This window comes from Mytilus trossulus, chromosome 11, assembly GCF_036588685.1.
Source record: "Mytilus trossulus isolate FHL-02 chromosome 11, PNRI_Mtr1.1.1.hap1, whole genome shotgun sequence".
Classification (NCBI taxonomy): Eukaryota; Metazoa; Mollusca; class Bivalvia; order Mytilida; family Mytilidae; genus Mytilus; species Mytilus trossulus.
Window position 1 is genome coordinate 63,654,975 of NC_086383.1, and position 14,555 is coordinate 63,669,529.

The 14,555-nt window shown below is 33.2% G+C and overlaps 1 protein-coding gene across 1 annotated transcript; it reads right to left on the reverse strand.

Annotated features, from left to right (window-relative positions):
* Nucleotides 1-8,144: 8,144 nt before the first annotated feature.
* On the reverse strand, nt 8,145-14,000 carry LOC134690231 (anion exchange protein 4-like). The gene is made up of 3 exons (XM_063550207.1): nt 13,653-14,000; nt 9,551-9,580; nt 8,145-8,255 (listed from the first exon to the last, which is right to left on the reverse strand). The coding sequence occupies exons 1-3, from the start codon at nt 13,998-14,000 to the stop codon at nt 8,145-8,147; spliced, it is 489 nt and encodes a 162-aa protein (XP_063406277.1).
* Nucleotides 14,001-14,555: the final 555 nt, after the last annotated feature.

Sequence of the window (14,555 nt, forward strand, 5' to 3'; positions counted from 1 at the left end):
AATCACTCGATCAAAACCCCTTTTTGTGCAATTTCGTTAATGGACATGAAACGATTAATTTGCATAGATGTTCAGGTGTATTATGAAAATTCGTAAAGGGATCCGTGGAACCGTGGTCTTCGCCTAGGATTACTTCCCGCGAAAATTGAATCCATTTATCAGTTCATTACAAGATTTTTAAAAATCAAACATTTTCTTTAGATATTTTTTTCTTGATCTGGAATATTAACTTCTGCCCAAGTTTCAGGACAATCTCTTAAGGTTTTCAAATTTATATGTAAAAAATAATAATCCCAGACTGGCTGTTAATTGCGAAAAGATAAGTCCGTCTGTCAACTGAAAAATGCAAAAAAAATACTTTCAAAATTTTGCTTCAGACATTAATCATAAAAAAAGCTTCTGCCAAAGTTTCATAAAATTCGATGAAGGTTCGACAAAGTAATTGATATGTAACAAACTTTAATCTTAAACTGTATCTACTTAATAACAGCAAAAAGAAATTCCTTTTATCAGTAAATTACGGGAAAATTCAAAATATTATGTCTTCATTATGCCCCGGATACTCTTTTGATAATGACAGGCCTCTGTCCAACGTTCGTATAATTGCATGAAGGTTTGACAAAGTTATTGATATTTAAAAAAAAAAAATTAAGCACATACTGAACCTAAATGTTGACGCCGCCGACGATATCTAGGATCGCTTTGACTCGCTTTTGCGACATAAATGTCGCAGGCTCGACAAAAATGCAAAGCACATATCGAATCTCAGTAAATAATGATTTGCTTTAAACAAAAGGAAAGTAAGTAGAATTCACAGTAGAATCAGACTTTGACAGACAGAAAATTAACAAATATGTAACATGGTACCATTTGATTGAATAGTAAATTTCGTCACTTTTATTCGCAATAACAAGCTATTGAAGAAGAGTTACAAGGCTCATATGTTTTTAACCAGTTCTTCTTAATTTATTTAGATTAACATATTTCTTTACCAAAATTTAAGTGCACGCCCCGGCGTTTTGACGTAAACGTAGCTACGAGCCTGGTGTGTGTATTTCTGGCGAAATACAAAAGTAACATAAAGTCAGCAACTGATTTAGACAACAACAAGATTTACTTTCCAAACATCTGCCGTTCTTAAAAATTGTCGTTGAGAAGATATGCGTTCAAATAAAGACAACAGTGGTATACCGCTGTTCAAAAGTCATAAATCGATTGAGAGAAAACAAATCCAGGTAACATTAGACCGTTGGTTTTCCTGTTTGAATGGTTTTACACTAGTCATTTTGGGGCCTTTTAATGCTTGCTCTTCGGTGTAAGCAAAGGCTCCGTGTTGAAGGCCGTACTTTGACCAATAATGGTTTACTTTTACAAATTGTGATTTGGATGGAGAGTGTTCTCATTGGTACTCATACCACATCTTCTTATATCTATTTACAAAATAAAACCGAGGGAAACTCATCAACTATAAGAGGAAAACAACGGAACAACAGAAACACTGAAGTGCAACAAAAAAAAAAACAAAAAAAACGCGAACAGACATAAAAACGAACTATTCGATTACAACTGCCATATTCCTGACTTGGCTCAGGACATTTGAAGAAAAATGGTGGGTTGAACCTGGTATTATGGCTGGCCAAACCTACCGCTTTCATGGCAATGTTAAAAAATATCAAAAAGTGAGCTCAGGTTCCTGAATATTCTCATTACTAAAAATTAAGACAGAAATAACTAAACAGATAAGTATTAATACACGTGCATTATGATTGATTATTGTTGTCGAAGGTTACAGTGGCAAATATTTCATACAGGTTTAGGACGAAAACAAATTAACAATAAGTACAATTGTTTTATATGATATATCATAACTTTTTCATTATAAATGTAACACTCTCAAACGTGCCTATTCCCCCAAATGTATCCGATCCCCCAAAATGTGTCTATTTCGCTCAAAGGTGTCCTAAAAATTCCAAATCACCAAAACGTGTCCGGTAATTGTTTTTCGCCAAAACGTGTCAACGTTGAAAGGCCACAACGTACAGAAACTCTTTTAGCGATATGTCCCCAGTAACGCAAATAACGTTTACGACAGTTCAATAATAGGGGAAATAATTGAAGACATTGGGATCATGTTGCGGCATTATAGAATAGACCAAAACCGCTATCCAAGGACATCTAAAGGACAGGTGAAGTGATGTGTATCATCATGGTACATTGTACATTGTCAACAGTAAAAAATGAAATAACCGACTTCTGATTTCAAATAAACAGACACCAAATACATGTAGGAATAAGAATGGGACAATAAGATATTATTTTTAACTGCAGTGTTGTTTTTTTTTTATCAATATGATTCTTACATTTTTCTATTTTAAATGGCGGTACTTCACACTTCAATATCAAATGAATTTATGTTCGGTATGCGGAAGGTACTTGAAAGAAATTGCGCTTTAATTTTATAAAAGGATTTTGTATAAGTTGTATAACTATTGCCGTTAACCGGTTTGGCGGTCAGTATAAAAGTAAATTGCACGGGTTTTTAGTTATCGAGGACTGGGTAGTGACCACATAATCGCACGTCATATATATATAGGTAGAAGTTTATTTTCTTCATGTCCGATATTTAGCCAGACAACTTATTGAATGATATTCAACCTGAAATGCTTCACATGCTGCGGTTCCTGATGAGGAGATTTCCAATGCTGATTTGCTTTCTCTGATGCAAAACTACTTTGGTAAGAAATTGTCGGGGATTGAAAGAAATTTCGCCGACACTACTCAGGATTTAGCCCGTAAAGTCAAAAAAACGAGAATAATTTACGATACAAAGTAAATCAGGTGCAGTTTGATCTAAATTCAGACATTTTAGACAATGTTAGTGGCGCTTTAGACAACTTGCATCATAAGAGATATTCCGAGGCCGTTTCGTTGTTGGAGAAGTCGGAAAAGGTGCTAAACAAGAGAAACAAACTGATCCGTATAGCGGACAAGTCAGAGGCAGGATGGAAAACCGTTGACGAATATCTTTCTGACGAGGTAGCTAGCAATTCAGAGACGAGAAGAAGATACGAGCTGCAGAGACCAGAGCCGTGAAGAAAATGAAAGTAACGAAGGGTAGTACCGGTAACAGGAGTGTAAAGAAAAGACCCGCTGAAGCTGCAGGTGGCCCGTCTTCAGTCGCTCGTGGAGCTGATGGTGTTGCAACTGTTTCACAGCCGCCCTTTCGTGTTGGCGGGGCATCGGGCCCTAATTCAAGATTCGTCGGATCAAAAGCCAGAGACATTTGCTACAAGTATGGGTTGTATTGGCATTGGGCCAAGGAATGCAAGAACGGAGGGAACAGTAACTGCACAGCTCCCAGAGGATCTGCTGCATAAAAGAAATTCGGACATGTTACAGGTACAAAGCTTAGACAATTTTCAAATTTATTTTGAATATGAATCCGGTTCATTTTTTTTTTATTAATGTACATAATAGACTGAAGAATTCTATTTCTTTTTGGAAAACATCAATACTTCAGATTTTATTCTAGATATAATTAATTCTGGTTATGAAATTCCTTTTATCAATGCACGTGAAAGTGTATTTTTTCGAAAAACAATACATCTGCATTTGATAATTCAGATTTTGTAGGGAAGCTATACAGGATTTGTTAGATGCTAATTTGATCAGAGAGGAGTCGAACGCACCTTTTGTTGTAAATCCTTTAACGGCATCTGTAAGTCAATCGGGTAAAGGTCGTTTGATTTTAGATTTACGACATGTAAACAAACAGGTACGTTATTGCAAGGTCAAATTCGAGGATTGGAATGGTTTTGGGTTCGTTTTTTATCTTAAATCTGGTTATCATCACATAAATATCTTTCCTAATCATCAAAAATATTTGGGATTTTCATGGAGGTTTGGTAATTCTGTAAAATATTACGTTTTTACTGTTTTGCTATTTGGGCTTTCATCGGCAGGGTATATTTTTACAAAGGTAGTTCGTCCTTTGGTAAAACATTGGCGTAAGGATGGGATTAGGATAACAACTGTTTATTTGGATGATGGCTTGGCGTTAGCAGGAGAAGAACAGGTATGTGACCAACAAGCTATACGGGTGAAACAGGACTTAATTTTGTCGGGATTTGTCGCCAAAAAAAGATAAATGTATTTGGAGGCCTGTTCAGAATTAAGTCTGGCTTGGATTTATATGGGATTTGAAGCTTTGTCTTTTTCAATTGCTTCCAGAGAAAGTGGCAAATCTTGTAGATTTAGCAGGAGTCATTTGAGAACAGCCTCACAAAGTTATAAACAAGGTTGCTTGCGAAATTTTGTGGTAAAATAATTACTTTTATTTAACCCCGCCACATTATTTATGTATGTGCCTGTCCCAAGTCAGGAGCCTGTCATTCAGTGGTTGTCGTTTGTTTATGTGTTACATATTTGTTTTTCCTTCATTTTTTTTATATAAATAAGGCCGTTAGTTTTCTCGTTTAAATTGTTTTACATTGTCTTATCGGGGCCTTTTATAGCTGACTATGCGGTATGGGCTTTGCTCATTGTTGAAGGCCGTACGGTGAACTATAGTTGTTAATGTCTGTGTCATTTTGGTCTCTTGTGGACAGTTGACTCATTGGCAATCATACCACATCTTCTTTTTTATATTTTACCCCAGTTATAGGAAATGTCACGCAGATAATGACTAGGTGCACTTTTTCAGTGATTAACAGTAGAGATGAGTGGGATCAATTTGTAGATTTGAATTTTTATTCAGGTTCTATACAAGAAATTTTATTTTGGAGACAAAATATCGTAAGTTTAAAGCCTGTGGCAATCTTGCGAGAAATTTCAGATTTTAAAGTGTTCACTGACGTCGACGACAGTGATGGTGCAGCTGCAGGTTTTGTAGCTAATTCTGATTATATCATGCATAAGCAGTGGTTGCAACATGAAGCTATAAAAAGTTCCACTTTGAGAGGATTGAAAGCTATTGAACTGTCTATAGATAGCTTTAAGCATTTACTATCGAATAGTTTAGTTTCGTTTTTCACAGATAACCAATATGCTGTTGGTATTATTCAGAAAGGTAGCAAAGTATCAGAAACGTTGGCTTTGTCAATATTTAGTATTAGTGTTTCTTTTAATATTTCGTGATATCCACAATGGATCCCGAGGGAAGATAACGAAAAATCAGATGCTTTGAGTAGGATCGTCGATATTGACGATTGGGGTATTTCGTTTGAATTTTTCAATTTCATAGATAGTTATGGGGATTACATAAGGTTTAGATTGGCTAATATGAACAATGCGAAACTCGGGAGATTTAATTCTCTATTTTGGAATCCGGTTACGAGTGCAATTGATGATTTTACTTGTAATTGGAATGGGGATAATAATTGGTTAGTCCCTCCTGTTAATCTAGTTAGGAATTAATGCATCAATCATTTAATTAACTGCACGGCAGTATGAACATTAATCGTTCCGAAATGGCCATCGTCTGCGTTTTGGCCTCTTTTATTTAAGGAAAATTTAGAATATGCTTGGTTTGTCAGAGATGTTTTAGAATTTCATGAGATTGACAGAATCTTAGTTGCAGGCAATAATAAGAATTTTATGTTCGCTAATGGGACATTTAATGGGCTATTATTAGCTGTTCGTTTGGATGTTTCTCAGATGAATTAATATGCTATTATTTACAGATTGTGGATAAAGATGTTTCACCACTGGGTGTTTTTTATGTACTGATTACGCTGGACTGCCTTAAAGGTTGCTGGACCATGAACGTGTTTAGAGGTCTCTGGACCATATGTTTAAGTGTCACTGGACGTACATCTTCTAAGATGTGTTACGTATTTGCATTGTGTAGTGTTGGTCAAAGGATCATATAGAAATCATAACGGTATGTATTTATTATACTATACATTTTTTATTGGAGTGTTTATATGATTACAGAAAATATTTTCTACTGGATTCTGGTCTGAAAATGAAAAAGTGGCACATCCTGAGCTTCGTTTGCTTTAACATAATTTACAACAACTGTAACTGATGCTAGAGCTAAATCTACAGTAGACAAATATAGTGGTGGTTTTAAAAGATTTGCCAGAAAAGTATCGTGAAATAACTTGTATTTTACCATGCAAAGACATTTATGTTGGTCTTTATCTGCAAAATTTAATAGAATCTGCAAATCATTTTAGTATAATTGAGTCTGCATTTTATAGTATCAGATGGGCACACAATTTAGCTGGTGTCAAAAATTCTTGCGACTCAGATTAAATTTCTTCAATAGTTGAGTCAGCAAGAAGAACACTTTCTAGACCTATTAAGAAAAAGGAACCTGTGACACCTGATATTATGATTAAATTGTTTGCTAGATATAATACTTCCAATAGCACACTCAAAGATTTACGTTTACTTACTATCTGTTCTTTAGCTTATACTGTTTTTTTACGTTTTAATGAATTATGTACCATTAAAGCCAAACATATAAGTTTTTGTGATGGTTAATTAGATATTTTTGTCGAGAGGAGCAAAACAGATTGCTATAGAAAAGACAACCATGTTTTCATATCAAAGCTAGAAAGTCCACAATGTCCTGTTGCTTTACTTTCAAACTATTTAGATGAAGCCAATATAGATATGAAGTCCGATATGTATATTTTTAGATCGATCTCGTTTTTTAAGAGTCGCAATGTATTTTCATTAAGAAAGAAAAATGTATGTTTGTCGTACACTAGAACTAGAGAAATCGTATCTATGGCATTAGCTGATTTTGGCTGTAGTATAACTGATTTTGGTTTACATAGCTTTAGAGCTGGAGGGGCAACAGCCGCCGCTCAGAATGGTATATCTGATAGATTATTTAAAATGCATGGCCGCTGGAAATTAGATAGAGCCAAAGACGGATATGTGTAAGAAAATTTACAAAAGCGTTTATCAGTTTCTTAGAATCTAGGAATTTAGTTACATGTATATTTCTGTCTACTTTCTTTTTGCGTCGAGGTGGTCACTGCGCCATTAAGTATCCAAACTTGTGTTTGGTCTATTGTATTTAGAAAGTAAAGGCTAATGTTGAAGTGTACATAATTGGATGTGCTCATTATTTACACATATGTACAAAATAGATGGAGCATTTTAGCACATAAATAACAACGTGCATTAAAACATAAAAACGTTTTCCTAGTGCTTCAACTATTGATTAAGTAGTCATTTATTAACGTCGGTTTGTTCAACGCTGGTTGTTAATATTTAGTACCATTGCAAGTTAATTTGTAACACTTAGATTAACTCTTGACTGTTGATTGCTTAATGCCCAGTGGCAAATATTTCATATAAAAAGTATGATTGCCAATGATATAACTATCCACCAAAGTTAATTATGTGGATGTAAGCAATCGTACGGCCTTCAACAATGGGAAAAAAAACCATATCGTATAGTCGGCTATACATGGCACCGACATGAGAAATATGAAACAATTCAATTGAGAAAACTAACGGCCTAATTGATAACAAAACAATTTACGAAAAACCAAATATGACAGACACAAGCCAACGACAACCACTAAACTACAGGCTCCTGACACTTTGAAAAAGCAAAAGAGTGGAACCGAGTCAGTGTATGTGAATGTTAGTTTGACCTGTCTTTTGCCACGAAGAGCTAATCGGTTGACAACAGCTTCTGCGTTCACTTGCCCGACATTGTCCGTACGATGGACGCGGAGCATGGCTAAACCACATGTCCTCGATCATCGTTTATGACAACTTCGAAGTGCAGAAAAAATCTCTCATACTAGCAAGAACCAGCTGGCAATGTCAATAGTGGTCCAAAAACTATGTCGCAGGAAAAAAGATAATTTCAGAACCAAAATGCCGGTTTGATGGCGATGGCAACCAGACAGAGAGTTCGATACCTAATGTAGTTTACATAAAAGTACAGAAGCTGCACGTCAACATTACATATTCATATTGAAAGTATGCATTACTTAGTTCTTTGATATGAAAATGCAAAAATGTTTCCAGCACTGCATTTCCCATTTTTTTCTTATATATGCCATAAAATCAAAGCATCATTTCAACTACATTGGAAGTAACGGCATTGGAGTTATAAAAATTCTTAAACTATATATTCTTACTTTAGAATAAACAACATCATGACTCACAGTTTATTGACTCCTACAGTTCCTTAGAAATTCTACTGGGAAATCATTGACAATATCCTCCTTAGAAAGACCAGTAAATGTTTTGTCATGTGTAAGATACCATGAAATATTAGCCTGCAATGATAATGTTTGTTGTTGGTTATATCAATTTTCTCTGTAATGTAATGCATTATGTTTTATGAAGCATCGTGTTATATGCATTGATTATAATATATTGTCCATGACGTTAAAATACTAAATCCCTTGGATGTGATTTCGAAATTAGATTTTAGTCTTTGATGCATGATTCATTTGTGTTATTAATTGTTTTAAATACAGGTACTTACATTATCCTTACCTGAAATAATAGTGTTACATCAGATCACAGGGGCGGATCAAGCCACTTAAAAAAAAAAAACCCAGAGTAAAATGGGGGGAGGGGAGGTTCCAGCTATATGCTCCCATTCAAATGCATTGATCTGCCAAAACAAAGGGGGGATTCCAACCCCCGGACCCCCCTGGATCCGACAATGGAACATAGAAAGACACACTATAAAAAGATGTTTATCGTTTCTCCTTTTTTGTATAGATTTGACTCTTGATTTTCCTGTTTGAATGGTTTTAAATAAGCATTTTTTTCAGGCCCTTTATAGTTTTCTGTTGTGTGTGAGCCAACTGAAGGCTTCATGTTCGAGACAGTACTTTGATCTATAATAATCTACTTTAACAAATTGTGACTCAGTTGGAGAGCTGTCTCATTGGCATTCATGTCAACTCTTTGTATTTCTACCAACGTATGTCTAACAAACTAAATATTTAGACTAAAAATATAAGATTAATGTTAACGCAAATGAAAGGTTACCCAATGTTCGACCGAGAGATGAGCATGATCTAATTTTTATAAAATTAAGATTGATTGATTGATTGTTGGTTGCTTTAAAACTTACGTCGGATGAGCGTAAAAAGACTTTAATGCGGCTATTTAAAAATTAGAAGATGTGGTATAATAAGAAATATTAGAATTAAAAAAAATCAATAAGAAGTTGATTGATATTAGTATAAAATAAAATACTATGACAAAATTAGATACAAATTCTATAACAGATATATAGCAAGCGTTTTCTAGTGCTAAACTGTTCTAATATTTACAGCCGATTCCATTGAGTGTGTAGGGAAAGGTAATATCTTTGATTAGCTTGCTTGTTGGCTGAACCGTGAAGTCATTATTCGGTAAGGTAAATTATCCTCCTTTAAAAGTAGACTAGTCTGAAAAATAACCAATCGATCTGTAGAAAGAAGGGTAGTTTCCTTACATTATGATGACTTCACGGTTCAGCTAGCAAACAAGCTAATCAAAGATATTAACTTTACATACACATTCATAGGAATCGGCTGTTATTATTCCTTATGTTTACAAATGATGTACTTACGGTTGGATTGAGTTTCCTGTCTGTGCTCTGCTGTTAAAAAACCCAAAATACCTTTAATATATATTTTTTTATTTTTGTCACGTACCTGTTTATGTTGTTTTATTTCCTTTGGATGCAATTACAAGAAAGCAATTTAACGTAACGAATATTTTATAAATGTTCATTAAAACATTTATCCCTATTTTTTGGAAAGATTGGAACTTGTTCTAAATCTTTCCTAAGGCACTGGCTTCTCTAGCAACAAACACAGCTTAGCTACTAAATCTATGAAATGTATACACACTGAAATATAGTTCCCTATAATTCTCATATCTATGGATATATTCACATATAAAATGTGAACAATTTTGGATATTTTTGAAGCAATTCATTCCAGAATGTTTATCTTGTAGGTGAGTTAATGTGCAGGCTTTTCTTACATTTTGATTATGTGATTGGGTAATGATACAATACTAGTATGATTGACACCTGTCATGATCACCAAACAATCATAGACAATGTGGGTACTTACAATGTCCCACCTCCAGTCATATTGACCACATAACTAATCAACCCCAGTCTTACATAATTATACAGACCCTTCAATATATATCTCAATACACATATATTTGTCCTCATAATTGAAGATACAAACTAATATATTAGATGTTTGATATATAGAGATGAGAGATTTACTTATTGTCTTTTAGTTTTGATCTACGCTACATAAAGTTATTGTGTAAATTGTGTCTGAAAGATCAATGATTAGTAATTAATTAAGGATTAGAAGATCTTTTCCAACTTTCTATATATAAAAGTATGGCCGATAATTTACTTGATGAATCTACAATAATCATCTGTTATTAGTCAACAATTTAGGTTAGTTCATTTATTTTTTAATCAGAATCATATTTTTTTTTCATAGTTTGAAAAAAAATCAAAACCCTTAATTAAAAAAACCCATTTAAATGTCTGTTAACAATTCTAGTTTTATAAATAAATACCAGTATAAGAAGTGTATATTCATTTTTGCAATCAAAAAGGAATCCTCATTTCAATAAAATAAGGGTTAACTTTATTAATTTAATTATGATGAAAAGTTATTTTCACTGCCCTTTGCTGAAAAATATTTAAATTTTTAATTGATTGAAATACACCATATAACTTTTCATCTTAACTGTCATATCATCGTGATTAAAATCGGTAAGCAATTCTCAGAGAAGAAAAAAAAGTAAACCTTAGTATGTTTCATATTAAAAAATGCCTCAAAAGAACATTTTAAGAATATTTTTTTGACACTAAAGTTCTTAGCTTCATGTCTTATTTTTGGTCTTATGTCTAACAAGCGTTAAGAAAAATTGATAAACTTTGTTTAAATAGAAGAATCTATAAATTGCGAATTTTTTTTCCCCTTAGATAAAATGTATAAAGTGAAACATGTAACAAGGTCCATTAGTAGGCAAAGTTATAAACTGCATTTAAATGAATTTGTTCTGTAAATTAAGCGATCCCATATTGTTTAATTTGATTCCCGTTTAAATTAGCTAATTTTATCTGCTGGAAAAGTGCCTTTCCTCATAAAGAACTGCAGTTTATGCAATTATCCGCAATAGCGCTTTATAATTTATTTTTTTCACACCGTACTCATGACACTTTTATATGATTTGTAATTATCTAAACTACTCTTCGAATCTTTCCTTGAGAACTTTCCACCACTTTGGATTTTTGACCACAAATGATCGCGCTACATATGGCACAAGTATATTTGATTATTAAAGGAAATATACATTCAGTGCTTATTTAACCGAGAGAATGGCTACTTTAATGACGAAAACCACGAGATGTCAACGACAGATAATAACCCAGACTAAGCCACTAGCCCGAGAATACTTGCTTCAACTTCACTGGTAGAAGTAGACACAAGTCCTATGCATAGAATACAATTTAAGATTTCAGAATGGAACACATGTAGTTTTAAGATTTTGCGGTTGTTGTCGATACGAATGCGGGACTCTCAACGAGTTAAGAATTTAAGAAATTTAATTAAAGTAAGAATTTTACTAGGTTACAATATCATTATAGAAACGAGGTTATTGAATGACAATTAAGTAATGCAATAGTAGTAGTAATAAAGCAAATGTCATTTTTTACAAAAAAAGAAAATATGACGTGATTATGAATACTACATATTAATGATTTTGTGTTACTTAGATATTCCCTATCGGTCAATCAAATATAATCGTGATTTCCGTAAAACTTAAAAGGGGGGGTGTAAATTAAACTTATCTCCGGAAAAGGACTTTAGGCGAACCAAACAATTGTTTTCATTCAAAGGTAGAAACGTCTGTTCAAATTTCAGAATACTTTGAAGGCCTCAGTTCACCTTGCCATTCAAAGTTCTCATACAATAAATATAGGTTGATATTTCTGGCATTGAATTTATATTTGATATGATTGAGATTGCAAAGTCAAGAAACATGAAAATACAAGTGAAATATATCTATAAAAAGGGAAACATGTAGCAATTAGATTAAAAGACTGCCATGAAATTGAAAAAAAGAACAGTATTTGAGAAAAATACAAAGTTTTGAAGTATCAGCTGTGTTAAACCAAAATAGGGGCAAAGATATATTGCATAAAAAAATCAAACTGTTCAGACTCTATTTTATGTTTGCACAACTTTTTGGAATTTTGGATCCTCAATGCTCTTCAACTTTGTATTTATTCGGCTTTTTAACTATTTTGATCTGAGCGTCACTGATGAGTCTTATGTAGACGAAACGCGCGTCTGGCGTATAAAATTATAATCTTGGTACTTTTGATAACTAATTATGTTTATGTATCAATGATGATGGAAATCTTACGAACGAACCGGTTAAAAACGATTTCGATACACCCCTTAATTTTAATGACAAGTGCTTAAACTTACTATGTCAATACTTTTTTATTTTATCTTTTACAATGAATTGTATACAATGTAATATTCTATTTGGTGTTATCTTTCATTGAGTGTATATTAATTGTCCATGTCAATATATGACTCATTTTTATAAATTTTCTGTTTACAAAACTTTGAATTTTTCGAAAAACTAAGGATTTTCTTACCTCCATGAGTACATTACCTTAGCCGTAATTGGCACAACTTTTTTTGAATTTTGGGTCCTCAATGCTCTTCAACTTTGTATTTGTTTGGGTTTTTAACTGTTTTGATCTGAGTGTCACTTATGAGTCTTATGTAGACGAAACGCGCGTCTGGTGTATTAAATTATAATCCTGGTACCTTTGATAACTATCAATATGTCTCGAGTTGTAGTGAAAGACACAGTAGAAGATTTTATTCCATTGCCCGTGATTCTTCATTTTACATTATTACTGTTCAATTGGGTTAATAAGCGAAAAAAAAATTGAGTCAACTTTCCAGCTTTAAAGGTTCACATATCTTTTATCGATTTAAGGATTATGCACCCTTCTGTTGTATTATTGCTAAACCTATGGAAATTTTATAGAAAATCCACAGCCTTTATCCTTGTACTCTCACATTACGCAATTTGATTACTGATAGTTATAAGATTATTGCATGTAGTGCTAGCATTGATTTCATAAAAACAAGTTTATTAATGTAGTTATTGGTTAACCCAAATAAAAATATTGACCAAATAAAGTACCCCTTTTCGAGCGCGCACGACTTAAGTAACTCAGCACAAGGTATTTAGATTACTGATTTGTTGGAACATGTTGTAGAAAATTACCACTAGCACATCATAGAAAAGAAAGTGAGTAATCTATGTTTCAAATTTTATAACAGTAAATAATTATGCTTTCAATCAAGTTTCCCCTTGGTACATGTACTACATAACCTATCTCTATCATTCATTATATCTGTAGTTTTGATACAATTGAAGTTTGAAAAATTCGTACAAAAATGGTTTCAGAAGGGGTCATAAACCTTAAACACTGATTTCTATCATTGTTAGAACAATATAACACAATGTATATAATATAATTATGAAACCAAAAAAAGCGACAAATGGAAAGAAAATAAATCAATGAAAATCTAATACGCAAGCTTTGGTTTCAATTCTTAGGAATACTTTATTAAAGAAATGAATTCAAAAAATCTTACGTCATCTCCAGAGTCTTCCTGTTTGATCATTTCTTCTTCTGAGTTCTGGTTGTCAAGCCATCTTAGTTCGTCCATTCTAAAAAATATCTCCATTCCCTTCCTTGCAAAACATGAACATAGTACCATTAGAGGGAAAAGGTGAATCAACCATTTGTACGTGAAAATTCTTTGAGCCTGATCAAGGCTTTTGAATATAGTAAGACTACCGGTAGTATAGACCATTGGTATAACTAACAGAATTCCAAAACATACAATTTGCAAACATGTAAACAGGTGAACTCGAATGATCTTCACATGGCGAAGCATCATACTGTCTGGTCTGTCTTTAGCTGGCATAAACATGATCATTATGCGCTTTATGAACTGTAAAATAATTTTTGTTATTTATTGATCATGAAACCTTTAAATACTATATTTCTGCATGCAAATTTTTGTAAGAGTAAGATCAAACAAGAAAAGAGAAGTAGAACTAGAGGCTTTAAAGAGCATGTGTCGCTCACCTTGGTCTATGTGAATGTTAAACAAAGGACACAGATGAATTCATGACAACATTGTGTTTTCAAATGTTTTGGTGGTGGTGATGTTTTGGAGATTCTACTTTATTGAAAATTCTTTCTGCTGACTATTATCTCTATCTATGATGAACTTGGCCAAGAATTACAGTGGAAATATTTTGTAAAAATCTACACAATTTATGGAAATTGTTGAAAATTGACTACAAAGGGCAATAACTCCTTAATGGGTCAATCGACCATTTTGGTTATAAAAAATTTGTAAAAATTGATGATAAAGGGCAATAACTCCTTAAGGGATAAACTGACACTTTTGATCATGTTGACTTATTTGTAGATCTTACTTTGCTGAACATAATGACTGTTTACAGTTTATCTCTATATTTTAATA

Bases quoted from the DNA above. Each gene is read 5' to 3' on its own strand.
- LOC134690231 (XM_063550207.1), bottom strand. From the start codon at position 14,000: ATGATCATGTTTATGCCAGCTAAAGACAGACCAGACAGTATGATGCTT. The intron at 9,581-13,652 runs GTAAGATTTTTT...GTTTTTTAACAG, and splicing joins AGGAAGACTCTGGAGATGAC to CAGAGCACAGACAGGAAACT. The intron at 8,256-9,550 runs GTAAGTACATCA...TTATCATTGCAG, and splicing joins ACAGGAAACTCAATCCAACC to GCTAATATTTCATGGTATCT.